Source organism: Mastigoproctus giganteus, chromosome 12 (assembly GCF_048544385.1).
Source record: "Mastigoproctus giganteus isolate SK-2022 chromosome 12, ASM4854438v1, whole genome shotgun sequence".
Lineage (NCBI taxonomy): Eukaryota > Metazoa > Arthropoda > Arachnida > Uropygi > Thelyphonidae > Mastigoproctus > Mastigoproctus giganteus.
Genome location: NC_143586.1, coordinates 120,045,657 through 120,073,560, shown reverse-complemented (window position 1 = coordinate 120,073,560; position 27,904 = coordinate 120,045,657). Strand labels below are relative to the sequence as shown.

The following is a 27,904-nucleotide window of genomic DNA, read 5'->3' as shown; positions in this document are numbered from 1 at the left end:
TGCTACCTGCTTTATTAGACTAGACAAAGACATTAGTAAATTTAAAATTGAGAAAGAGTTTGTCAAGGAGACACAATATCTCCTAAGCTGTTTACTGCTGTCCTTGAGGAAGCTTTCAGATTAGATTGGTCGCAGAAAGGAGTCAATGTGAATGGAGAGTACCTAAACCACTTACGATTTGCAGATGACATTGGGGTAAGCCACGATCCCAAAGAATTAGAGGAAAATCTTAAATCAGTTATGCAGAGTCAGTAAGAATTTTGGACTAAAGATGAATCTGACTAAAACAAAAGTAATGATGAACAAGTATGCAACAGAAAGGGATACAATGATTGAACGAGCAGTAATTGAAAAGGTGGAGTCATTTACTTATCTGGGATAAGACATTAGCTGTAATAATGATAAATGCCTGGAAGTCAAGAGAGAGAGAGAAATTTTGGATAGATAGCATTCAGAAAATATAGTCACATACTGAGGAGCAATATCCCAATTTGTCTGAAACATAAAATAATGAACCAATGTATACTCCCCACCATGACGTATGGAAGTGAAACTTGGGCACTCACCAAAAGAATGGAAGAGAATGGAATGAATTATATTGGGAATTAGACTGTTAGATAAGAAGAGAAACACATGGATTAACCCGCAAACTGAAGTAAAGGACATTCTTATCAAAACTAAAGAACCAAAATGGTCATGGACAGGGCACATAGCTCAAAGACATGACAGATCGACTAAGAAAATAACAGAATGGTACCCAAGAGGAGCTAGAAGAAAACCTGGAAGACAACAATGGAGATGGAAAAATGAAATTCATGGGTATGTGGGTTGTAAATGGATGGCCATTGCACAAAACAGAAGGAACTGGAAGGTTGCTGGAGAGGCCTTCATCCTGCAGTGGATTGAAAATGGCTGATGATGATGACAGGTTTCTTGGGCTTTATCACTTTCAGAAATTTGCTGTATTCCTCATCGATATTTTGGCCCGGAAAGATCTGGAAAAGCTCAAACTTGTTTCGTGGTTACAGTACATACTACTTTTTCTCCTCTTCTGTTATCTCAAGGACCTTCATATTATTTACTAGAATCAGTTTTTTTCCTTTCTTTTCTTAGATCTATATGAAGTGTGTATCTTACCATTCTGTGATCACTTCGAACACTTACTTTGCTCAGGACGGTATCATCATTCACAGTATATCTTCTGTTATTGAGGATGAAGTCAATTTCATTAGTTATTAATCCTTTGGGCTCTTCCATGTCCAAGATGCATTGCAGGATCATTTAGACAAGACTGCAGTAATAATTCAGACATAGCATGGGTTTGTTAAGAGAAAGTTTTGTCTAACAAATTTGATTGGATACTATGATGTGGTTACAAAGGAACTGGGTGCAAAAAATAATTTTGATATCATATACTTGGATTTCGGGAAAGCTTTTGACACTGTTGCACATGGAAGACTACTGCATAAATTGAAACAATGTGGCATTAAGGGTAAGTTGCTACAATGGATAAAAGGGTTTGTTTGTTTGTTATTTGGTTTTTAGGAGCATTAGCAATTAAGGCCATATTGCTCCAGGAATATGCGGTGGTCATTCCATGACCTTTCCGCATCCTCCGTATTGGTGGTCACAGGCTCGAACCCCGGTCTAATCAAGAAGCATGTGCTACGCACTGCTGCTCCTTCCCACCTGGCTACGGAGGCACGCCCGATAATAGGGTGGTTGAGTGGGAGAAGACAGAGTGAAAATCAATGGACACTGCTCTTCATGGACTAATGTTAATAGTGGAGTCCCTCAGGGTTTGATGTTGGGCCCAATGTTGTTTTGTTTATTTATTAATGATATTAATCAGGCTTAATGTTGAAGTTTGCTTTTGTTTATTTGTTTTAGTTAGTTGTTGGCGCATCGGCTTCTATGGCCATAATGCACCTCCCCGAGATTTTGTTTACAGTACTCTGATCCAAGCCTGAGGTGGGATTCGTACCCGTGACCTTTGGGTTGCCAGGCAGGCACTTTACCCACCCGGCTAGCCTGGTCGGCTCGAAGTTTGCAGATGGTGCAAAGGTTGGCAGGGTTGTTAATGATAGTAATGGGAGTGTGCTACTACAACAGGATCTATAAAATTTGGGCAGATGGGCTGAGAAGTAGCAAATGAAGTTTAACATTGACAAATGCAAAGTACTACATATGGGTAGAAGTAACCCCTTAGAAATATACCAACTGTATGGAACTACACTTACAGTGGTAGAAAATGAAAAAGATCTGAGAGTAATTGTGCAGTCAGATATGAAGTTTTCTGAGCAATGCAGATAGGCTGCCAGGGCAGGTCATGAGATACTGTCAATGATATATACAGGAATTTTGCTAGTAGGGAAAAGAAAGTGATTATCCCTTTGTATAAGTCACTGGTCAGGCCTTTACTACTGCATACAGGTCTGGATGCTTCATTTTAGGAAAAATGTAGAGTTGCTTGAGCATGTACAGAGAAGGGCAACAAGTTTGTTGAGGTGAATGAAGGGGTCCTCTTAACAAGAAAGGTGGCTTAAGTTCTGCAAATTGCAGCGGTTGGAGACTAGGCACTGAAAGGTGATCTGATTGAAGTGATAAGGCCTTGAATGGGTTGAGCACACTATCTGTTGGGATTCTTTGGCTTGCTCAGATTACGAACCTGAGGGGACATAAATTCAAATTGAGGAAAGGCAGTTATAGAATAGATGTGCATAAATTTCCCTTTAGCCAGTGGGTGGTTAATTGCTGGAACAAACTTCCATTTGTCATTATGGAAGCTGATAGCTTAAATAAATTCAAGGTAGAACTGGACAAGCTTTTAGAGGGAATGGATGTGTGAAATTGGGTTTGTTTTTTTTTTTTTTTTTTTTTGGCTGATGGACTTGATACGCTTGCTTTCTTACATTACATGCCTCCATTACTACTACTAATGTCTGTTCAATCTTTTAAAAAAAAAAAAAAAAAAAAAAAAAGTGTTCAATACTGACAGTCCTCGAGATTCAGCAAATTCCACAAGTCTTTAACCTCTTTCATTTTTTTCACCAATTCCAAAATTTCCTATAGTTTCCATTTTTGTCTCTTTCCAACCCAAGCACTGAAGTCCCTCATAATTATGGTGTAGTGAGTTTTCTGTTCATCTAGAAGTCTCTTAATTTTGGAGTAAATTTCTTCAACCTCTTCATCATCATGGCTCAATGTTGGTGCATATATCATTATAAACTTTAATTTGTACCTCTTACAAATCTTAGAAATCCTTGACACCCTTGGTGACATACTTTTGAATTCCAAAATGTTGTTTTTAATATCTTTATGAACCAGAAAGCCAACTCCACCGTCACTCTTTTCACTGTTTCCATTAGTGTACAGCAGATTTCCACTTGATAAACATGTGATTAATTTCTTCTTGTTGTTTCAGCGAAACCGATGACATTCCAACTCACATTTTCTAATTCCTTTTCCAGCTTTAATATCCTATCTTCACTTATGAGGGATCTTACATTGTAACAGTTCAAGTTCAGTTTCCATGCATGGCAGCTTGGTCATACCCAGAGATTCTTTGCACCCTCTACTTCTACTCTTATCCTCTTGCTGTCATAAGAGGGAGAGTGAAAACCGCTGGGGACTGAGAGCCATTTGTTTCATCGTGCTGTCATATTTAATAAAGTGCTGGAGGGTTTGGTCTTTTCCTCTTCACACTGACCAGGCACCTTAAAGAGAACAACTCTACATGTTCATTGCCACCAAAGTAACGTAACAGGGCTTACCAATGAGGTGTGCATGAGTGGATTTTAGGAAGGCAGGCCAACCGGACTTCTCCTAAATCTTCTAAAATAGAAAGATATTTGGATCCATCAGTGTTTTAGACTGAGTGTCTGATAACACACAATGCCTGTTCCCCTCTAGCCCCCCCCACCTGGGTCACTGGACCTAAATTGATTTTTGCGTATGGGATGTTGGATGGAAATTCTTGTATATCACACAAAAGTGCAAACACAAGACGAATTCTTTATCACATACTGAATGCTGCAACCTACATAACAGACAGCCATGAAGAGCTTAGGTGAACAGCATATGCAATTCACACACAATCAGAGGAAATGAACCGAAGTCTTAATGTAGTAGTTTTTGAGAATCTTCTCTAACCATATGGGCATACGTACCTGGAAACACAGACTGATAACAATTTATGTGCAGTCTGGAAACACAGACTGATAACACAATGTGTGTTACCGGTCTGTATTTCCTATATAAAAATTAATAAATAAATCAATACTTTATCTGTTTTTATTTGTTTTTATTTTATAGCACTCATAATTGCTTTGAGATTCAAATGGCCTCAGGTGTGTAATCATTTGGAATCTGACCCATATTTATACAAACCTTTTAAATCATAATGCCTCAGAAATCAGTCCTGATCTTACGCCATATCTTTGTATGTGTGTACATACACACACATACACACTTTTTCATATCTTATAAATAGATATATGGAAGAAAATGTTACCCTAGAATTTTACCTGACACAGAGAACCAAATCACCCTGGATAGTGATGCTGTTTCGAACTAAAAATACACCTGTATCATTCTCAGCTAATAAAATATCAGTAGCTTCTTGACGTGTCAAAGGCCCAAAGTACCAGCTGGGGAAAAAAATAAAAAAAAAAAAAAAAAAGATAATAACAACATAAGTAAAACTAAATATTTATTTTTTTATATATATATATATATATATATATATATTTACTGACACACACATCATATTCACTTTATTCCCAATATTATTTGCCATTTAGCTATGACTTCTCTCTGAAATCATTCTTTTAACACTGTGGAATGCATTTTAAAAGGCAATTTTTTAAGTTTCCAAATTAATAATTTTAAAATATTTACTGCACAATATGTAACTGTGTGCTATAGAACTAAAATCTTGTACAGTGAAACTTCACTTTAACGGACAGCCATGGGGAATGAAAATCTGTCCGTTAGAGAGAAGTGTCCGCTAACAAGAAGTCTGAGGGAGAAAAAAAAAAAAGAAAGAAAGAAAACTCGTTAAACATTTAATGTAAAATTAAATTAAAATATATACAGATTTTGAACAATATTTTTGTAAATAATAAACAATTACATACACAAGAGATAAAGAAAAATCGTTAAACGTTTAATGTAAAATAAAATTAAATTATATACAGATTTTGCACAATATTTTTGTAAATAATATACATGCAATTGTGCTATGCATATTATGACTTTATCTTAAGAAAAATACATACAGTAATCACTTATTTTCTTCTGCACCTTCTTCCGGCTGACACTTTTGTTTTCAACATTTGTTTGGAGTGAAGAAACCATCGAAAGTCCTTCAGTATCTTCTTCAGCGGCGAAAAACATTTTTAAACGATTGATTTGTATGAGCGCTTCTTCTATTTTCATCGGTGGTTCATCGATAATGTTCTTCGACAGAATGACCTCCGTCCATTTCTTCATCCTCACGAGGAACTTCTTGAAAAATATCGATGATAATGTCGTTGATATCTAGAGCACCATCTTCTGTAGTGAGGTTCGAGTCTATATCTTTGTAGCCAGGGTCAGTTGTAGCTGAAGTATCGTACATTATCAATAGATGCTGAAGTTCTTGTTCTTCTTGGTGCTCCACATTGCTGTTCACAACTTCAATTTTTGCGTTTGAGAAGCCAGACTTTACAAAACAGTTCACGACAGTTTGTTTTCTAATTGCGTTTACTGAAGAGGAAATCCATTGAATCGCATCTAGGATGCTGATTTTCTTTGCAAGGTCACTCGCACATGTTACATCGTTCATGTTTGCAATGAGATGTCTTAAAACACGGTTTCTGTAGTGAAGTTTAAAATTTTTTATTATCCCTTGATCCAAGGGCTGACACTCTGCAGATGTGTTTGGTGGCAGAAAAACGATTTGAATGTTGGACAATTCAATGTGCGGGTGAGATGCAGCATTATCCATGAAAAGAATAATTTTTCTGTTTTGACGAATCGTGTTTTGGTTAAAGTGACTTATCCATTCGCTCATGATATCTCGTGTCATCCACGATTTTTTATTAGACTTCCAGTTAACATTCAAAAGATTCAACTTTATGCCCTTGAAACAACGAGGATTTTGTGGTTTTCCTATAATAAGAGGTTGTTCAAAGTCTCCCAGCATATTTGTACACAATAGTACAATCAAGCGTTCCTTAGAAATTTTTCCGCCCTGGCACTTTTCGTTTTTTAGACTCATTGTTTTTTCAGGAAGAGCTTTAAAAAACAACCCTGTTTCGTCACAGTTGTAAATATCCTTAGTTTCAAAATCACGACATAATTCTTCCAATTTGACGGTCCACTCTGTTACAACCCCAGTATCAACAGATCCACCTTCACCACTTACGGTTTTCCAAGAAATTTTATGCCGAGTTTTGAACTTGTCTAGCCATCCCACTGAAGCTTTGAACTCATTTACTCCCATAGATTTCGCAACCTCCAAAGCCTTTTCCCTAATAATAGGCCCATTAATGGGAATTTTTTTAGCACGTGCGCGACAAAACCACTCATACGTAACATTGTCAATTTGAAGTCAAACAGTTTTCGGGAATGATTTTTGAACGTGATCATTTCCGTGTTGCCAAAATTGTTTGAGCAGTTCGTTTTTTTTTCTTTAGGATGTCGCTTACCTACGTCTTCCCGATTTTGAATTTTGCAGCGAGATTGCGAACACTATTTTTTTGCCGATCATACGCATTAATGAGTTCAACTTTATCTTTTAAAGTTAAATGTTTACGAGAAGACATTGTGCACTTCACACAACACTGAACAAAACTGAAAACTGAAACTCAAAAGACGAAAGGCCGACCATATCCCCCCCCACACACACCGAATTCATTAGCAGTTTTACACGTGCCTTAAAAATTCTTGAAAAGGGTTTAGAATCGCGACGTAAAACTTGATAAAATTCAGAGAATCGGAAATAGAAAATAGATTGAGGCAATATGTGGAAGAAAAGTTTCTAGAAAAAGGGCCGTGAGCTCTCCCGCAGTCCGTTATGTGGAGATCAAATTAAGTGCTAAACGAAACAGTGCAGATTGCCTGTCCGCGTCCGTTACAGAGAATATCCGCTAGACAGAAGCTGAAAACACGTTAAAACCAATGGAGGTGAGTTGGGGAATTTGAAAATGTCCGTTGTGGAGAGATGTCCGTTAACGAGAGGTTTGTTGTTTGTTATTTGGTTTTTAGGAGCATTAGCAACTAAGGCCATATTGCTCCGTGAATATGCGGTGGTCACTCCTGACCTTTCCGCATCCTCCGTATTTGGTGGTGACGGACTCGAACCCCGGTCTAATCAAGAAGCGTGTGCTACGCACTGCTGCTCCTTCCCACCTGGCTACGGAAGAGCCGCTAACGAGGTGTCCGTTAGGAGAAGTTTCACTGTATATGATTTCATATTAACTCTCGTCAGGTTCAGAGGCAATTCTGGGAACAAATTTAGGGTTAAATTTGAAAGTGTCTGCAATTCTGCCCAGACACGATAGGAGGGAGTACATGATGAGAGCCTTGTCAATCAATTCGGCCCTGGAGGAAATGTGCAAGGCTCAAGGGGTAAAATTTTTTTCAGCCTGGTCTGTGCTTGTTAACAGGAGAGACTACTTCTACAGGGATGAGATACATTTAAATAGAAAGGGTGCAAGAATATTTGCTGATGCTATCGAGGCAGTGTTAAGTGGGTCGGACAACTGCTAGCTTGGGGGGATTCAGAGACTAAAACCTTAAAAGTACCTGCAGGCAGATGTACGTGATTCTTGCACTACTTCTATTAGAATAAGTAGCGGCCTGGAGCAAAGGGTATTGGGGGTTTAAGGGATTGATGGCAGTCATCGTGAAACAGGTGGGTATATGGGATGTGTTAGGGTAACTAATAATAAGAACAGGTATGTCATGTATACTTGCATGTATACAAATGCCAGAAGTATAGCAAATAAATTTGATGAATTTGAAGTGTTGGTCAAGACATCAAAGGCGGTTATATTGTCAGGATAGCAGAGATGTGGTGTCACACAGATATAAAGAATGCAGAACTGGAATTAGGGGAGAACAATGTGTACAAAAAGGAGAGACAGGATAGTATGGGAGAAGGTGTTATGCTTTTAATTAAGAAAAACAAAATCAAAAGAAGTGCAAATGGATGAACAGGGCACTGTTGAGTCAGTTTTTCTTTTTTTTTTTTTTTATATGAAAACCCCAAACACGAAAGGTATCAAAACCTATAGTACTTAGTACCGTGCATGGGTTGAAGGAGAAATATGGGGAGAGGGGGGGGTGCCGGAAACTTTGCTCTAGAGACTAAACATGGGTTTCACCACTTCAAGCCTCCAATAAGCGAAGTGGTGGTATTTCACCAGTTGATGAAAGTCATCTACCACCTACAAGATTGGTGTGACATAAGCATTGCGAAAGCAAAAACAAGAGTAGGAGTGTGTTATAGGCCGAATGACTCAATTGAACAATTGTAGAGAAATAGAGTGGTCTAGTAAATCAGAACGTCTTATAATGGGGGATTTTAACTTCCCAGATAGAATGGAACTAATGGGTCGGTCACTCGCACACTAGTAAGATTTTTGTGGATTTAATGGATGATTGTTTTCTGCAGCAGCCTGTTCGAGAGGCACCAGAGAGGGTAATACTCTTGATCTGGTTATCAGCAGTGATCATTCGTGAATTAAGAATTTGCAGATTAAGGAACCATTAGATGGCAGCGTACTGATGTGGGATTTACTTAAAGATATAACTACCATCAGGGGTAAAGGAAGGGGTTTTTGCTTCCGTAAAGGTGACTAGTGGTCTGAGACAGTTTTTAAATTCTGTCCACTGGGACCAACTGATGATGTTGCCAAGAGCAAATTCTCAGTGGGAAGCATTCAAGGAATTAATCGTGGAAACTACTAAACGTTTCATACTTATTAAGAAATATTGTTCAAGGTTTAGGCCTAAATGGTTGTCAAATGAACTAATGAGACTCATGACAGAGAAGAAAAATGCATGGGATGCATATAAATTATCAGGCGACACAGAAGTCTATGATATATATATATAAGCTACTCTGTAATCAAGTCACAAAGGAGGTTAGGCAAGCAAAGGCAGATTAAGAGAAATCTTTAGCAAAGGATGCTAAGAAAATCAGCAAGGATTTCTTTACTTATATAAACTCTAAAAGGAAGGGGATGAATCTGATTGGTCCACTTGATATCGGTGGTTCGACTGTTGATTATCCTGCTCAGATAGCAAACAAACTGAATGAGTATTCTGCATCTACATTCACACATGAGGAGTTATTAAGGTTTGAAAATGCCAGAAGTTTATCAAATTGTAACAGGGTGCTTAATGATTTTGTAATAACTGAGAACAAAGTAGAGGAGAAATTGTTGAAGTTAAACATAAAAAAGGCACATGGGTGGATGGGATCTATCCAGTTATATTAAAGGAGGCAGCAAAGGAAGTAAGCAAACCCTTAGCCATAATCATGATAGACTCCTTGGACTCAGGGGAGGTCCCCACAGACTGGAGATGTGCAAACGTGTCCCCAATTCACAAAGGGAGATTGAAGGGTGACACGAATAATTACAGACCAGTTAGTTTAACTTCTGTTCCAGGCAAAATAATGGAGTCACTGGTTAAAGATGCATTGCAGGAACATCTAGCCAAGACTGCAGCAATAATTCAGACACAGCATGGGTTTAGCATTAGTAGAGGCATATGATGCAAGAAAGCAAGCTTGTTCAGCATCAGCCAAAAAAAAAAACACAGCCACTACTCCCATTTCACCCCTCCATTCGTTCGAAATACCTGTCCAGCTGAGCCTTAAATTTGTTTAGGCTATCAAGTTCAACAACAAGTGATGGAAGTCTATTCCACAAACCAACTGCCCGCTGGCTAAAGGCAAATTTCCGCACATCTATCCGACATCCGTCCTTCCTCAATTTGAATTTATGCCCTCTCAGGTGATTATTCTGAGCAAGAGGAAGAATCCCATCGGCATTGAGCATGCTCAAGCCATTTAAAGCCTTATACACCTCTATCAGATCACCTCACCGATGCCTAGTCTCCATACTCTGTAATTTGCAAAACTTAAGCCTTTCTTCGTAAGAGCAACCCTTTGTTCCATTCACTAATCTTGTTGTCCTTCTCTGTACTCGTTCCAGCAGCTCTACATCCTTCTTGAAATGAGGCCTCCAGACCTGTATACAGTACTCTAGGTGTGGCCTGACCAATGCCTTATACAAGGGAATAATCACATCCCTGTCCCTGCTAGAAAAATTCCTGTATATCATTGACAAGACACCATGAGCTACTCTTGCAGCTCGTCTGCACTGCTCAGAGAACTTCATATCTGCCTGCACAATTACCCCCAGGTCCTTTTCATTCTCTACAACTGTCAGTGTAGTACCACAGAGTTGATACGTTGAACTGGGGTTACTGTTTCCCCATATGTAGTACTTTACATTTGTCAATGTTAAACTTCATTTGCCACCTCTCAGCCCATCTGCTCAACCTTTCCAGATCCTGCATCAGTAGTGTCCTTAACAACCCTGCCAACCTTTGTATCGTCTGAAAACTTGGACATTAAGCTTGATATACCATCATCAATATCATTTATAAATACAGAAAACAACAACGGACCCAACACTGAACCCTGAGGAACTGCACTAATATCATTAGTCCATGTTGAGCAGTGTCCATTGATTACCACTCTCGGTCTTCTGCCACTCAACCATCACTTTATCCATAGCAGCAATTTGCCTCCAATGCCACACTGCTCCAATTTGTGCAGCAGTCTTCCATGTGCAACAGTATCAAAAGCCTTTCTAAGATCCAAATATATAATATCAAAGTTATTGCCTGCATCCAGTTCTTTTGCGACTACATCATAGTATCCAATCAAATTGGTCAGACAAGACCTGCCCTTAACAAAACCATGCTGTCTGAGTTATAACTGAATTCTTGTCCAGATGATCCTGCAGTGCTTCTTTAACCAGTGCCTCCATTAATTTTCCTGGAACCAAAGTTAAACTAACAGGTCTATAATTACTTGTGTCAGCCTTTGATCCTCCTTTGTGAATTGGGGTTACATTTGCACATCTCCAGTCTATGGGTACCTCCCCTGAGTCCAAAGAAGTTCTCATAATTATGGCTAGGGGTTTGCTTACTTCCTTTGCTGCCTCCTTTAATATAACTGAATAGATCCCATCCACCCCAGGTGCCTTTTTTATGTTTATCCTCAACAATTTCTCCTCCACTTTCCTCTCAGTTATTAGAAAATCATATAGCTCACTGCCAATGTTTACTTCACCTACGACATTCCCCTTCCTCAATAACTCCTTATGTGTGAATGTAGATGCAAACTACTTGTTTAGATTGTTAGCCACCTGAGCAGGATCCTCAACTGTTGAACCATCAACATCCAATGGACCAATCTGATTCATCCCTTTCCTTCTTGAGTTTAAAGAGGTAAAGAACTCTTTTCTGTTTTTCTTTGCATCCTTTGCCAAGGATTTCTCATAATCTGCCTTTGCCTGCCTAATCTCCTTTGTGACTTGGTTACAAACCAATTTATATCTATCATAGGCTTCCATGTCACCCATTAAATTGTATGTATCCCATGCATTTTTCTTCTCTGCCATATGTCTCATTAGTTCATCTGACAACTATTTAGGCCTGAACCTTGAACAATATTTCTTGGTTGGTATGTAAAGCCTGGTAGCTTCCAAGATTAGTCTCTTGAATGCTTCCCATTTTGAATCTGCTGTTGGTAACATCATCATTTGGTCCCACTGTATAGAATTTAAATACTGTCTCAGACCATCATAGTCGCCTTTACGAAAGCAAAAACCCTTCCCCTTACCTCTGATGGTAGTTACCTCCTTGAGTAAATCCCACTTCAGCACACTGTGATCACTGCCACCTAGTGGTTCCTTTATCTGCAGATTCTTAATGCATGAAGAATCACTACTGATAATGAGATCAAGAGTATTACTCCCTCTAGTTGCCTCCCGAACATGCTGGTGTAGAAAACAATCATCCAATAAATCCACAAAAGCCTTGCTAGTGTGTGAGTGACCAACCCACAAATTCCAGTCAATATCTGGGAAATTAAAATCCCCCATTATAAGATTCTCTGATTTACTGGCCCATTCTATTTCCCTGTACAGTATCTTAATATACTCATCAGAGTCATTAGGCCTATAGCACACTCCTACTCTCAATTTTGATTTACCTATGCTTATGTCACACCAAACTGACTCGACACTGCCCTGTCCATCGATGTAGACTGGCTTCACTTCCTTGGATTTTGTGTTTTTTTAACTAATAGCATAACCCCTCCTCCCTTCCTATCCTGTCCATCCCTTTCTGTAGACGTTGTACTCCCCAAATACCAGTTCTGCATTCCTTATATCTGCGTGACACCACGTCTCTGATATCCCAACAATATCTGCCTTTGATGTTTTAAGCAATACCTCGAATTCATCAAATTTATTTACTAAACTCGTAGCATTGGTGTACACGCAAGTATACATGCACCTGTTTCTATTCTTAGCTACCCTAACACAACCCATGTGTTTACTTGTACCGCAATGACTTCCAGCAGTCTCTGAAATATCCTGCATCTTGTTTTTCAGGCTTCTGCTCATTCCAATAGAAGCAGTGCAAGAATCTCTTTCACCTCTGCCAGTGGCTACTGTTAATGAATAGTCAAAGGCTGTTTCTCCACTTACAATTTATGCATTTAGGGTATTCCCCTCCTTGTTAGGACAGTTAACATAAATGTGCCCCCGATTAGCACAATGCCCACATGAAACCATCTTGTGTACAGTACTGTGTCTGATGCCCAAAGGCCAGACACCTTAAACACTTTGTTACAATAGTAAAACTCCTGAATTTGTGCGAAGAAAATCCCAACTACACTGTTTTCCTCGATATGGTTACCAATGTTCCAATTTATAACTTGTGTTTTATTCCCATAACTAAATCTCAAATTAATCTCTTCCACAGTGAAACCATAGTCTTAAGTTTTTATTGAAAATATCCTCAAGAATCTCTTCTTTTGGCACATCATATACTAGTATTATTATTAGCCATATGGTGCAAGGAAGCCTGAGGCTTATGCTGTACCAGTCAAAAAATTCTGATTCATCCTGAGAGAGAGAGAGAAGTAGAAGGGAAATCACCAAGAAAGATAAGAATGATGATATTCAGCTCAAGACCCTGGTGTGCCAAGCCCATACTCACCACATGTGAGCCCCTGGGGTTAGATTTGTAGGGTACAATTTGGGTTTGTCAAAATGCAGTCCCTCAGCAGAGATAGTAGAAGACTGTCTAATCCTCTCCAAATCTTACCCCCAGGGGTACACATCTGGTGAGTATGGGCTTGGCACACCCACCCAGGGTTCTGAGCTGGATATCATCATTCTTCTCTTTCTTGGCGATTCCTTTCTTTTCTCTCTCTCTTTCTCTCTCTCTCTCTCTCTCTCTCTCTCTCAGGGTAACTCGGGAATTTCTTTTGGCTTGTGCACCATAAGCCTCAGGCTTCCTTGCACCATATGGCTAATAATAATAATGTACAGTTTCAAGTAGAGCCCCTTTGTTCCTAACAATCCTAATGTTTCTAATTTTAAGATCTTTATACTCTTGGCATAAGGTTTTAGTGATTGCATCCTTGGTTTCTGAACCAGAAGTTAATTTGGAATTATCAGGTGGTCTGAATATAGCAATATTCTGCCGAGTGTTCAGAGTTTGAGAAACATCCCTGTTGGGCTCTGAAACTTTATCACCACCCAAGTCAGTCTGGTATAATCTTACACTGGGGTAACGTCTATCCTCTTCTGAAGACTGAGCACTAGCTCCATATTTATCCTCGTCAGCAAAAGAAGATTGTATTGGCAAGGCAAGGTCAGCTCTACCAGCCATAATGCGGTCAAAATTATTAGCTCATATCTGTAGTTCTTCAGCCATAACTTTTAATTTTTCATTCTCAATTAACGTTCATATTGTTTCAAAATCCGCCAAAAGGCTATGTATGATATTAGAAACAGTCTGCGTAACTTTATTAGACTCAGCAGCCATAAAGTTACTGAGAGCTTTTTTTATTTTCGTCATCGCCCTATGTACAGATGAACCAGTGAATTGCTGATTAACTTCAATCACTGGTCGAGGGTCAATATTGTCTTAGATACCTCTGCACCCAAGTTATCTTGCATCAGCAAAACAACTTTCTTACTTTCAATATTTACACCGGTAGTAGAGTTATCACCTTCAACATCACCTGCATCTTTTTTTATTAGCATTAGCATTAGTAGAGGCATATGATGCAAGAAAGCAAGCTTATTCAGCATCAGCCATAAAAAAAAAAAGAAAAAAAAAAAAAAAAACAACCACTACTCCCATTTCACCCCTCAATTCGTTTGAAATACCTGTCCAGCTGAGCCTTAAATTTGTTTAGGCTATCAACTTCAACAACAAGCGATGGAAGTCTATTCCACAAACCAACTGCCCGCTGGCTAAAGGCGAATTTCCGCACATCTATCCGACATCCGTCCTTCCTCAATTTGAATTTATGCCCTCTCAGGTGATTATTCTGAGCAAGAGGAAGAATTCCATCGGCATTGAGCATGCTCAAGCCATTCAAAGCCTTGTACACCTCTATCAGATCACCTCGGCGATGCCTAGTCTCCAGGCTCTGTAATTTGTAAAACTTAAGCCTTTCTTCGTAAGAGCAACCTTTTGTTCCATTCACTAATCTTGTTGCCCTTCTCTGTACTCGTTCCAGCAGCTCTACATCCTTCTTGAAATGAGGCCTCCAGACCTGTATACAGTACTCAAGGTGTGGCCTGACCAATGCCTTATACAAGGGAATAATCACATCCCTGTCCCTGCTAGAAAAATTCCTGTATACCATTGACAAGACACCATGAGCTACTCTTGCAGCTCGTCTGCACTGCTCAGAGAACTTCATATCTGCCTGCACAATTACCCCCAGGTCCTTTTCATTCTCTACCACTGTCAGCGTAGTACCACAGAGTTGATACGTTGATCTGGGGTTACTGTTTCCCATATGTAGTACTTTACATTTGTCAATGTTAAACTTCATTTGCCACCTCTCAGCCCATCTGCTCAACCTTTCCAGATCCTGTTGCAGCAGCATAGTATCAGTAGTGTCCTTAACAACCCTGCCAACCTTTGTATCGTCTGCAAACTTGGACATTAAGCCTGATACACCATCATCAATATCATTTATAAATACAGAAAACAACAATGGACCCAACACTGAACCCTGAGGAACTCCACTAATAACATCAGTCCACGTTGAGCAGTGTCCATTGATTACCACTCTCTGTCTTCTGCCACTCAACCATCCCTTTATCCATAGCAGCAATTTGCCTCGAATGCCACACTTCTCCAATTTGTGCAGCAGTCTTCCATGCGCAACAGTATCAAAAGCCTTTCTAAGATCCAAATATATAATATCAAAGTTATTCCCTGCATCCAGTTCTTTTGTGACTACATCATAGTATCCAATCAAATTGGTCAGACAAGACCTGCCCTTAACAAATCCATGCTGTGTCTGAGCTATAACTGAATTCTTGTCCAGATGATCCTGCAGTGCTTCTTTAACCAGTGCTTCCATTAATTTTCCTGGAACCGAAGTTAAACTAACAGGTCTATAATTACTTGTGTCAGCCTTTGATCCTCCTTTGTGAATTGGGGTTACAATTGCACATCTCCAGTCCATGGGTACCTCCCCTGAGTCCAAAGAAGCTCTCATAATTATGGCTAGGGGTTTGCTTACTTCCTTTGCTGCCTCCTTTAATATAACTGGATAGATCCCATCCACCCCGGGTGCCTTTTTTATGTTTATCCTCAACAATTTCTCCTCCACTTTCCTCTCAGTTATTAGAAAATCATCTAGCTCACTGCCAATGTTTACTTCACCTACGACATTCCCCTTCCTGAATAACTCCTCATGTGTGAATGTAGATGCAAATTACTCGTTTAGATTGTTAGCCACCTGAGCTGGATCCTCAACTGTTGAACCATCAACATCCAGTGGACCAATCTGATTCATCCCTTTCCTTCTTGAGTTTAAATAGGTAAAGAACTCTTTTCTGTTTTTCTTTGCATCCTTTGCGAAGGATTTCTCATAATCTGCCTTTGCCTGCCTAATCTCCTTTGTGACTTGGTTACAGACCAACTTATATCTATCATAGGCTTCCACGTCACCCATTAATTTGTATGTATCCCATGCATTTTTCTTCTCTGCCATATGTCTCATTAGTTCATCTGACAACCATTTAGGCCTGAACCTTGAACAATATTTCTTGGTTGGTATGTAAAGCCTGGTAGCTTCCAAGATTAGTTCCTTGAATGCTTCCCATTTTGAATTTGCTGTTGGTAACATCATCAGTTGGTCCCACTGTATAGAATTTAAATACTGTCTCAGACCAGCATAATCGCCTTTACGAAAGCAAAAACCCTTCCCTTTACCTCTGATGGTAGTTACCTCCTTGAGTAAATCCCACTTCAGCACACTGTGATCACTGCCACCCAGTGGTTCATTTATCTGCAGATTCCTAATGCATGAAGAATCACTACTGATAATCAGATCAAGAGTATTACTCCCTCTAGTTGCCTCCCGAACATGCTGGTGTAGAAAACAATCATCTTGGTCACTATTAGGATTTTTACATGTAGTAGAGAGAGATTTAGATCCATCTTCACAGGTCTGTTGTTCCAGTCTAGCCAATGCAACTTTTAAGTTTTTTCCATTTTTTCCTTGACAAAAAAGTTTGACTGGGTATGGAGGCAGCAATGGAGGGAACATCATCCATACTAGCCTCATGATCACCTGAAGAAAAATTTTTTCATATCTTTATCGTCTCGGTTCCAAGACATACCTGCTTTGATTTCAATACTGATGTTTGTGTATGTGTTATCAAATAATCAACAAACACAACAAGAAAATATAATAATCTACTTGATATACCCTGTAAAAAGAAAAGTTTCTTTATTCAATATTAAATCATCAGTTTCCGTAACTCAGGGAATTCCACAATCCTCTTCTATATTTTCACCTTGTCACAACAAGGTGAAGTATCCAAAACCTACTTGGTAGTCTACATAAAGTATAAGTAAAAGTTTATGGCTGTGGCCGACTTATTGAAGATGGGACATAATTGAAGGGAAGGTATAAAATTTGCAAAAAAAAAAAAAAATTCATTAGATACAACAAGGCAATATGTAGAGGCATAGTTAAGGCAAGCAACTTTAATTACTTGAAATGAACAAGACTCAAAATTATTGTAAAATCATATTTATACACCAAATCATTTGTAACTTGGATCATTTCAATCCTGTTTAATACAACAGATTTCTGAAAAATTTTCCAAAAATCTATATTAAAACTTTCAGTGCTGGCATTTCTGAAGACCTTTTTGACCCGGGATTGAAAACCATGGGATTAAGCCAATCTGGATTGGAAATGGCAAAGACATTATTGGGCTTTCTTCTCAATGAGACTGAATTAATCAGCTTCCAGCAAAAGTTGATTGACAAAAATATCTGGTTTCTCTTCTGTTAAAATGGAAGAAAACGTTCTAAAAGTAAAATGGTTTTCCCTCCAAGTAGACTAAAAATCTGATGCTGCATCTTTGCACAAGGAAGCAGTGAACATGTTAAACAAGAACAAAATGATCCTCCAAGTTTTTTCTGAAAAATTGAGTTATCCTTGCATGATGTTATCCTAGCAACATGCACAAGTTAAAGGTTGAGAAAACAAAAAATTGCTCAGAACAGAAGAGCAGAACACATAAATGAGGTAGAGAAAGTTAGTTCTATGAGTTTGGAGTTGGATAATCAATGATGTTGATTGGTTGAAACATGTGTTCAGAATGGTTTGCAGGAGAGTTAGAATTACATATGCCAATTCAGAAAAACAGTGCCAATAGAAGTATCTATAGCAAAAGCCATGCAGCAGACACTCAATGTCTATAAGCTAGAGTGGAGAAACTTCATAAAAGATGAATCATTAATTCATCTTTTATTGGAGATATTGGGGGTACCATCTCTGATATGGGAAAATAATATACCAAGGTGAGAGAGAGATAAGATTTGTACAGAGCAAGTAGATTGTTAGAAGACAAGTGCTGAGAGCAAATAAGAAAATCCAGTTTTTGATGTAGAAATATTTGAAACATGCTCATGCGAGAGAGAGAGAGAGAGAGAGAGAGAGAGAGAGAGAGAGAGAGAGAGAGAGAGAGAGAGAGAGAGAGTCTAAGTAATCAATAATAGATATGTGATCTTCTTTCAAAATCTGAATTACATTAATGACAATAGGAACGTTGTTGGAAACTGTTTTGAGAAATATGACAGGCTGAGATTTCAGAAGGAGCAAAGTTAAACAAGTCTTTTTCCCACTGGAGAATTACTTGCAGATCAGCATTTAAGGAATTAGTAGTGGATATTCAAGAATTAAGTCATTTGTAAAAAGCATTCTCAAACTGAAAGGTGGAATATGGTGTGCTTTCATCAGAAAAACTGTGGCTATGATTTCCAGTCAGTGGAAGCACTCTTTTGTATTATTAATATACAAAAGGTAAAGAATGTGAGAAAGAACTAACTCTTAGTGAATACCAGCATTACTTGAGAATCCAGAAAACAGATGTCAACACTAGTGGCAGTGACCAGTGATACCAAACATGACATGATTATCAATGGAAAACCTCTTCTCAATGTTAACAGGCAAGACCCCAAGGATTCAGTGCTGGGCCCACTGTTGTTTTATATATTTATTCACCATGTGAATAAATATATAAAACAACAGTGGGCCACATGAGTTTAATGTCTACGTTTGCAGATGATACAAAGGTTAGCAGGGTGGTTAATCACAGGAATGACAGTATGCTACTACAACAGGACCTAGAAAAGTTAAGCAGATATGCTGAGATATGGCAACTAAATTTAACATTGACAAATGCAAAGTACTGCATATGGGATAGCAGTAATTACAGAGTAACTTAACTGTGTGGTACTTCATTCAGGGTAGCGGATAATGAGACTTGGGGGTAATTGTGCAGCCAGGTCAGCTCACAAGGTTTTGTCAATGATATGCAGGAATTCTACTAGCAGGGATAAGGAGCTGACTATCCCATTGTATAAGGCAATGGTTAAGCCCCATTTCACAAGAAATCATCATCAAAAGATGAAAAGAAAAACAGCAAAGAGTTCTTTACTTATGTAACATCAAGAAGGAAGGGGATGAGACAGATTGGTCCACTTGATATTGATGGGTTCAACTGCTGATGATCCTGCTCAGGTACCTGAAAAATTGAATAAGTATATTGGCATCTACTTTCACACATGAGGAGTTATTCAGGAAAGGGAATTCCAGAAGTTTATTAAACTCTGGCAAGGAGCTAAATGATTTTTGTAATAACTGAGAGCAAAGTTGATGTTGTTATTTGGTTTTTAGAAGCACCAGCAACTAAGGCCATATTGCTCCGGGGATATGCGGTGGTCATTCCATGACCTTTCCGCAACCTCCGCATTGGTGGTCACAGGCTCGAACCCTGGTCTAATCAAGAAGCATGTGCTACGCACTACTGCTCCTGCCCACCTGAGAGCAAAGTGGAGTGCACCTGGGGTGGATGGAATCTCTTCAGTTATATTAAAGGAGGCAGCAAAAGAAGTAAACAAACCCTTAGGTATAATTATGAGAGCTTCCTTGGATTCAGGGGACTGGAGATATGCAAATGTAACCCCAATTCACAAAGTGGGATCAAAGGGTGACACGAGTAATTACAGACCTGTTAATTTAACTTCTGTTCCAGGGAAAATAATGGAGTAACTGGTTAAAGAAGCACTGCAGGATCATCTAAATAAGACTGCAGTTACAGTTCAGACAAAGGATGGGTTTGTTAAGGGGAAGTCTTGTCTGACCAGTTTGATTGGATACTATGATGACACAAAGGAACTGGATGCAAAAAACAATTGTGATATCACAGACTTGAATTTTAGGAAAGCTTCTGATACTCTTGCACATGGAAGACCATTGTAAAAATTGTAGCAGTATGACATTAAGGGCAAATAGCTGCTATGGATAAAGGGATGGGAGAAGACACAGAGTGGTAATCAGAGGCACTGCTCTTCGTGCACCAGTATTATTAGTGGAGTTCCCCAGGATTCGGTGGCAATGTGGAGTCCCATCAGGTTTTTTTTTTTTTTAAGAGCATTAGCAACTAAGGTCATATTGCTCCGGTGCGGTGGTCATTCCCTGACCTTTCCGCATCCTCCGTATTTGGTGGTCACGGGCTCGAACCCCGGTCTAATCAAGAAGCGTGTGCTACGCACTGCTGCTCCTGCCCACTTGGCTACGGAGGCGCCGTAGGCGCCGTCCCATCAGGGGCCTGCAGCAAAAAGCCAGATGACAACACAACCCAACATTACACTTCACTTCATAAAACAACACACTACTTGCACTTCTGGCTTTCACACAGAGTACTGTTTTTCTGCACAGAGTATATGGCACAGCTGTGGGAAAACACTGAAGGCACCCCCAACCCAAACACTATGCCAGTGTTGTGACATAGTGTTGTTGTCATCCATATTTATTAATGAAGGATAGATGAATTCTGTATAATCCAGAAAAGTTTTAATAATATGGTATGAAGCTCTCAGGGTTAAATGGGTCCCTTCATCGGCAAATTCTACGGGATAAAGACCTAACATAAGTTAAGAGACAAAATTTAACAGACAGAGTTGTGTGTGCAGTGATGCATGCACGGACATGTCATTAAACATTCACCTACTAGATTGCTGCATGGATGTGTGTGGATCTGCTGCCAGTGTTTATCCAGTTTCAAGATAGTTGCCTCCAAGATAGGGTGTAGCTTCGAGCCCTTGCAGCGATTCATAGTTCTTGAAATTCACGAAATGTTAAACAACTCTAGCCAGAGGTGGTGGCAAAAGTGTCGGGAATGGTCAATCACTTTGTAATCGCGCTTGGGGTTAAGGTCATGGTGAGTCGTCCAGAAGTGTTCCACGATTGCAGAATGGTCATTCTCACCAAGGCAAATTGCAAGGTGGTCTTGAAAACGTCTTGAGCTCTCTCTCCTATGTAGCAGCTGCCACAATCTTTGCAAGTTACACGGTATACAACACCGCTGCGCAAAAGAGGGGCGACCGGAGTCTTCATGTCAGAAACCAGAGAATGCAAGCTCCTACCAAGTAGTTGCACGCATTTTATGCAGTATTCCTGGAGGATTTTTGAAATCTGGCTTGACATGCCCGGATAGTAGAGAATGTAGGCAGTAGGCATATTGTCATGCGTCAATGATGGTCTCCGGTGGATCGCGAGCTCTTGCACTTGCAATAAGCACTTGTCTAATATGTGGGTTGGAGAGCCACAATTGACTAGGTCCATTCTCACTCTGGAAATCTCGGTGCGCCTAGCTTCATCTGAGCTGGAATAGCTCCAAGCACAGGAAAATAGGGTGCAGGCGCTGCTGTTGAGATGGCTAGAGGCGTGGCCTGATCTGTAGTTGGTAAACTGCCCACACCACATTGGCTTATGGTATACCGAGGTTTCCAGGTGTGGGCCCATACGTTTTACCAGGACATCTAAGAATGGAAGGGACCCATCCACTTCTAACTCTAAAGTGAACTGGATGAACACTGACAGAGAATTTAGGTACTCCAGTAATGCTACTTCAGAACCACGTGGGATGAAGGTGAAAATGTCATCGACGTATCTGCACCATGTTGTAATAGGCGCAGGCAGGTTCAGGAATATCTATTCTTCCAATTCCTTCATGGCAATGTTGGCCACGACTGAGCTAACAGGAGCATCTATTGCAGTATCATGAGCCTGCTTGTACAAGGAATCCCCTAAAGTAACGACGCTGCCTGATAAGCATAGGTTGAGGACGGTACAGATATCCTCTGTGGATAGTGATGTAGATATGAATCATTCTCCAGAAGCCTCTTGGTGCAGTTTATGGCCTGTTGTATGGGAATCAATGTAAACAGGGACACTATATAGAATGACGCCATAATCTCGCTGTCAGAGATTGAGAGCTCTTTAATAAGGTGAATGAGTGTGGGCAGTATTTCCCACAAGAGGTGTAAGGAGTCATGCAATATACTTAGATACCTCATATGTAGATGCATTACAGCAGAACACAATGGGCCAGAGGGGAACACCTGGCTTATGAATCTTAGGTAGGCCATAAAATTGAGTTGGCAGTTGGCAGGCCGTGGCATGAAGAAGCCACAAAATCGAAGCAGAAATTTTCCCTGATTTAAACCATGCATAGAATAGTTTGTTAATGTTTGACTCCAGGCGTCCCAAGATTTTGATAGGTGGATCTGTCACAGGTTCATAGACGTTTGGGTCTTGTAGGAGGACGAGTGCTGTCTCTAGATAATCTGACTGGTCATATATGACAGTGTGACGTCCCTTGTCAGGGGAAGCACGATGATTGTGTTGTCTTTTCTTATGGAGGGAAGAGCAGCGTGTTGTCGGCTGTTAACGATGGAGCAGGTGCATCGGAGGACGGACGCCATTTTGAAGCGGATTTCATTAGCAGCTTCTACAGGGAGGTTGGTAATGCTTGCTTCTACTCCCATAGCAAGTTAGCATTAGCATTAGTAGAGGCATATGATGCAAGAAAGCAAGCTTATGCAGCATTAGCCAAAAAAAATCCGCTCCCATTTCATCCCCCATTAGTTCCAAATACCTGTTCAGCTCAGCCTTAAATTTATTTAGGCTATCAACTTCCACAACAAAGGATGGAAGTCTGTTCCACCAATCAACTACCCGCTGGCTAATTTTTTTTTTTTTTTTTTTTGGTAGTTGTTGGCGCATAGGCGTCTGGGCCATAATGCACCTCCCAACGTTTTTGCAGTACTTTGATCCAAACCCGAGGCGGAAATCGAACCCGCGACCTTTGGGTTCCCAGGCAGGCACTTTACCCACCCGGCTAGCCCGGTCGGCCCCGCTGGCTAAAGGCAAACTTCTGCACATCTATCCTACATCTGTCTTTCCTCAATTTGAATTTATGCCCTCTCAGGTGATTATTCTGAGCAAGAGGAAGAGCCGACCGGGCTAGCCGGGTGGGTAAAGTGCCTACCTAGCAACCCAAAGGTCGCGGGTTCGAATCCCGCCTCGGGCTTGGATCAAAGTACTGCAAAAACTTGGGAGGTGCATTATGGCCACAGAAGCCGATGCACCAACAACTACCAAAAAAAAAAAAAAAAAAAGAGGAAGAATCCCATCAGCATTGAGCATGCTCAAACCATTCAAGGCTTTATGCACCTCAATCAGATCACTTGTGTGATCGGTGGCTTAGACGGCAAGACAGCAAACCAGATACCTTCATCAATTTTTGATATTGATGAAGGAGGTATATCAGGCTTTATGTCAGAGTTTGCAGACAATACAAAAATTGGCAGGGTAATTAATGACAATATGCTACAGCAACAGGATCTAGAAAAGTTGAGTAGATGGGCTGAGAGGTGGCTGATGTTTAACATTGACAAATATGAATATGGGTAGCAGTAATGCCAGAGTAACGTATCAACTTTGGTCCTTGAGGTTGTCACAGACATTCTCTCAGATATGTCAGACAAGCTGTACTTGCTACCTGAGAGTCTAAAACACTGATGAAACTGATATTCGGGTGACACTCAAGTCAAGTGGACCCAATTTCGACGAAGTCCGGACGGTCTATGACAGCCAAATCCTCTGCTTCCACCTTCACAATGGTGGGACTTTTAGTAATACTGGGTATAACCTCCATACACAAGTACATGGTGGGTGACCATCCAGGTGTGAACCAACGTAAGCAGGGGTCGAGGTGTGGTGCCCACACCACATGGAGGAATGCCACCCCTCTATGTTACCAGGCAGTAGATGACACTCATCAACCGGTGAAATACTACCACTTTGCTTATTGGAGGCTTGAAATGGTGGAACCCATGCTTAGTCTCTAGAGCTAAGTTCCGGTCAACCCTTCCCTATCTATACCAATACGCTTGATCTTTTTCTCACAAACAACCCTTCTAAGTATACGGTCGAAGTGAGAGGTCCTTTAAGCACTTCAGATCACAACTTGGTGATTGTCCCTTCTCCAATGGAACCTTTATCTCATGGCTATTCCCAACCTCGTGTTGTTTGACATTACAAGAATGCAAAATGGGATGACCTGCGAGACTTCTTTTCTTCTTTTCCTTGGTCGGATTACTGTTTCAAAAGTTCTGATGTCAAGGTTTGATCAGATCGTGTCAGTGAAATTATTCTTGCAGGAATGGAACCCTTTATCCCACACTCCACTTTAAAATCTCATCCTTTATCTAAACCTTGGTTTTCCAATAAATGTGCTAAGGCTGTTCAAGAGAAGAATGTTGCATATCGTAATTGGCTTGTTTCTAATTCTTCAGTTTCATTTTCTGCCTACACCAAAGCTCGCAACAATTGTAAAGCAGTTATTAATCAGTCTAAACTAGAGTTTGAACAGGCTAAGAGTAGAAAACGTGCTTCTTGCCCAAATGGTAGCCGAGCATTCTGGTCTCTTGCCAAAGCTATTGGCCGCAACTTTGCCCATCTCTCCTCCCACCTCTGTCCAAACAAGATGGTTCTGTTGTCACTTCAGCCAAGGATAAAGCTGACCTGCTAGCATCCCATTTTTCTTCCAGCTCATGTATTAATGATCTTGGTAAAACACCTCCCACCATTCCCAACACGCTCCATTCAATGCCTCCTGTGGTCTTCCATCAAAAGGATGTCAGAAGGATTTTGATGAGTCTTGATGCTAAGAAAGCTCCAGGTCCTGATGGTATTTCTCCACTTGTTCTCAAAACATGTGCTCCTGAACTTACTCCTATTCTTTGCCGCCTTTTTTTCACTTTCTTATTCCAAAGGTGTTTTTCCTTCTGCTCGGAAATTTGCTCATATCCAGCCAGTTTCTAAAAAGGGTGACAAATCCCTCCCATCCAATTATCGTCCCACTGCAATTACTTCTACTGTTTCTAAAGTAATGGAGAAATCAATTAACCGCCAACTCTTAAACTACCTAGAAACCTTCCGTCTGATGTTATCCATTTATGGATTAATTCAACGGAAAGGTTCGGTGAAACACAAGTAGTTGCTCTTGACATCTCAAAGGCTTTTGATTGTGTTTGGCATAAAGGTCTTCTAAAACAAGCTTCCATCTCATGGTTTGCCAACTGTTTTTAGTAATTGGTTATCCAGTTTTCTCTCTGATCGCTCACTGAGGGTGATGGTAGATGGCTCTCTGTCTTCTAACTTCTCCACTAATGTCGGTGTCCCCCAAGGTTCAGTTCTTTCCCCCACTCTTTTCCTCTTGTATATTAATGACCTTCTTCCACTGACTGGAAATCCTATCCATAGTTTTGCCAATGATAGCACACTGCTTTCCAATTTCCATTTTGAGAAACTTTGTCCTGCTCAATCAGCTTCAACTTCTCGAAAATCTGCTACCAATTCCTTAAATGCCGATCTTCAGGTAATTCTCCAGTGGGGCAAAGATAACTTAGTTGATTTCAACCCTTCTAAAACTCAGTCTTGTCTTATATCTCACAAAAAGGATTCTGCTGCTCCTATGCTTATCTTTAGTGACACTCCGATTTCTAAGCAAAATGATATCTCTTTTGGGGATTACCCTTACTTCTAATCTCTCTTGGCACAAGCACATTACAAATATTGCTTCCTCTGCATCTAAAAAACTTGGTTTTCTCTTTCGCTCTCGGCGTTACTTTTCTTCCAAACAGCTGCTCACTCTGTATAAATCATGAATCCGCCCTGTAATGGAATATTGTTCCCACATCTGGGGTGGTGCCCCCAAAACCTCTCTCAGGCTTCTTGATTCCATTCAGAAGAGGGCAGTTAGGTTAATTAATGATTCATCTCTAACAGAGTCTCTATCCTCGCTTTCTCATAGACGTACTGTTTCCGCTCCATGCCTCTTCTACAGATACTTCCATGGGCACTGTTCTTCTGAATTGGCTTCTATAATTTCTGCTCTCTCTTTCAAAACATTCCGAACACATGCTGCTACCAGCCAACATTCATTTACTGTTCAACTTCAAACCCACAGAACCAACTTTTCATCTTCCTCATTTATTCATTCAACTTCCGTTTTCTGGAACAACCTTCCGTCATACGTATTTCCTGAAAATTACAGTCTACAGAAGTTCAAGTCCAATGTCAACAAATATCTTCTTTAGTCTTCTCAACCTCCAACCCAAGCACGGTACCAAGTACTATAGGTTCTAATACCTCTTGTGTTTGGGGTTCACATAAAAAAAAAAAAAAAAAAAAAAAAACTATGTGGTAACTACATTCAGGGTAGCAGAGAATGAAAAAGACCAGGGGTAATTGTGCAGTCAGATATTAAGTTTTCTGAGCAGTGAAGACAGTCTGTAACAGTAGTGCTCATGGTGCCTTGCCAATGACATACAAGAATTTTTCTAGCAGGGATAAGGAGGTTCGGTTTGGTTTGGATTTTTTATTGGTGCATTAGCAATTAAGGCTATAATGCGCCAAGACCAGGTAATATATAAAAATTTAAGTTTTCAGTGACCTAATTAGTTAGGTCACCATGTCAAGATATATAATAACAAATGTATAAAAGATAAATCAATAAAGAAATACCAATAACATGTAAATTTTAAATACAAGTAAAAATATTTGATTTTAAATAGCTAAAAACAGCAGACACATTGTCATTGTCAGATAAAATCTGACTGAGTGTATACGGCTCAGTCAGAAGATTAAAAGCAGTAAAATGGATATTGCTAAAATTTGGACAGTCAATTAAAATGTGTCTGGTTGATAAAATTGTCACAGGACTCGCACATAGGAGGATCATCAGCCCTCAGCAAATACAAATGTGTCAAATAACTATGTCCTATGCATGTCCAGGCAAGAACAACTTCCTCCTCGCGATTCCTGCGCAGACTAGACTGCCACAGTTCAATTACAGGCTTTATATAATGTAATTTGTTCGTAGTCTGTCTATTCCACGAATCCTGCCATTGGGAGTATATCTTTTGGTGTATTATTTGCCTGTAGTCTGTATAGAGGACTGACAGGCACCAATTATTATTGGGAATTGCTGATTTGGCTGCGTTATCAGCCTAATCCCAATATGGCTGAATATTGGGAATATATCATATTCACGTTCATGGAGAGAGTGAATCTTCTGCTGAATGCAAGACAGAACTGGATGAGAATTATATCTCACAGTTATTAAAGTCTGTAACACAGAGAGAGAGAGTCAGAATATAAAATGAACAGTTGGTATTGGCATTTACTAATGTGATTCAAGGCTAACTCTATAGCGTGCAGCTCTGCAGTAAATATGCTGCATTCAGATAGAATCTGCTCCGATGTAGTGCTGTCTGCTTGTTTGTTTGTTTGTTTGTTTTGATTTTTTTGCCGCATTAGCTACTAAGGCTATAATGCGCCAAGACCATGTCATTTATAAAAAAAAAAAAATTTAAGCTTTCAGTGACCTAATTAGTTAGGTCACTATGTCAAGAGGTATAAGAAAAATGTAAATTTTATAAACGAGCAAAAATATTTATTGATTTTAAAAATCTAAAAATAGCAGACACATTGTCATTGTCGGTTAAATCTGACTGAGTGTATATACGGCTCAGTCAGATGATTAAAAGCAGTAAAACGGATATTACTAAAATCTGGACAATCAATTAAAATATGTCTCATAGTTAAAATTGTGCCACAGGACACACACATAGAAGAGTCATCAGCACTCAGCAAAAACGAATGAGTTAAATGACTGTGTCCTATGCGGGTCCGGAC

General features: G+C 39.8%; 1 protein-coding gene across 1 annotated transcript in view; it reads right to left on the bottom strand.

The window, feature by feature from the left end:
- The window catches only part of LOC150077365 (adapter molecule Crk-like), a 265,034-nt gene that overhangs the window by 179,004 nt on the left and 58,126 nt on the right, over nt 1–27,904 (bottom strand). The window contains exon 2 of the mRNA XM_090386693.1: nt 4,527–4,649. Within this exon, the coding sequence (XP_090242819.1) occupies nt 4,527–4,649 (123 nt within the window). The remainder of the gene's footprint in view (nt 1–4,526; nt 4,650–27,904) is intronic.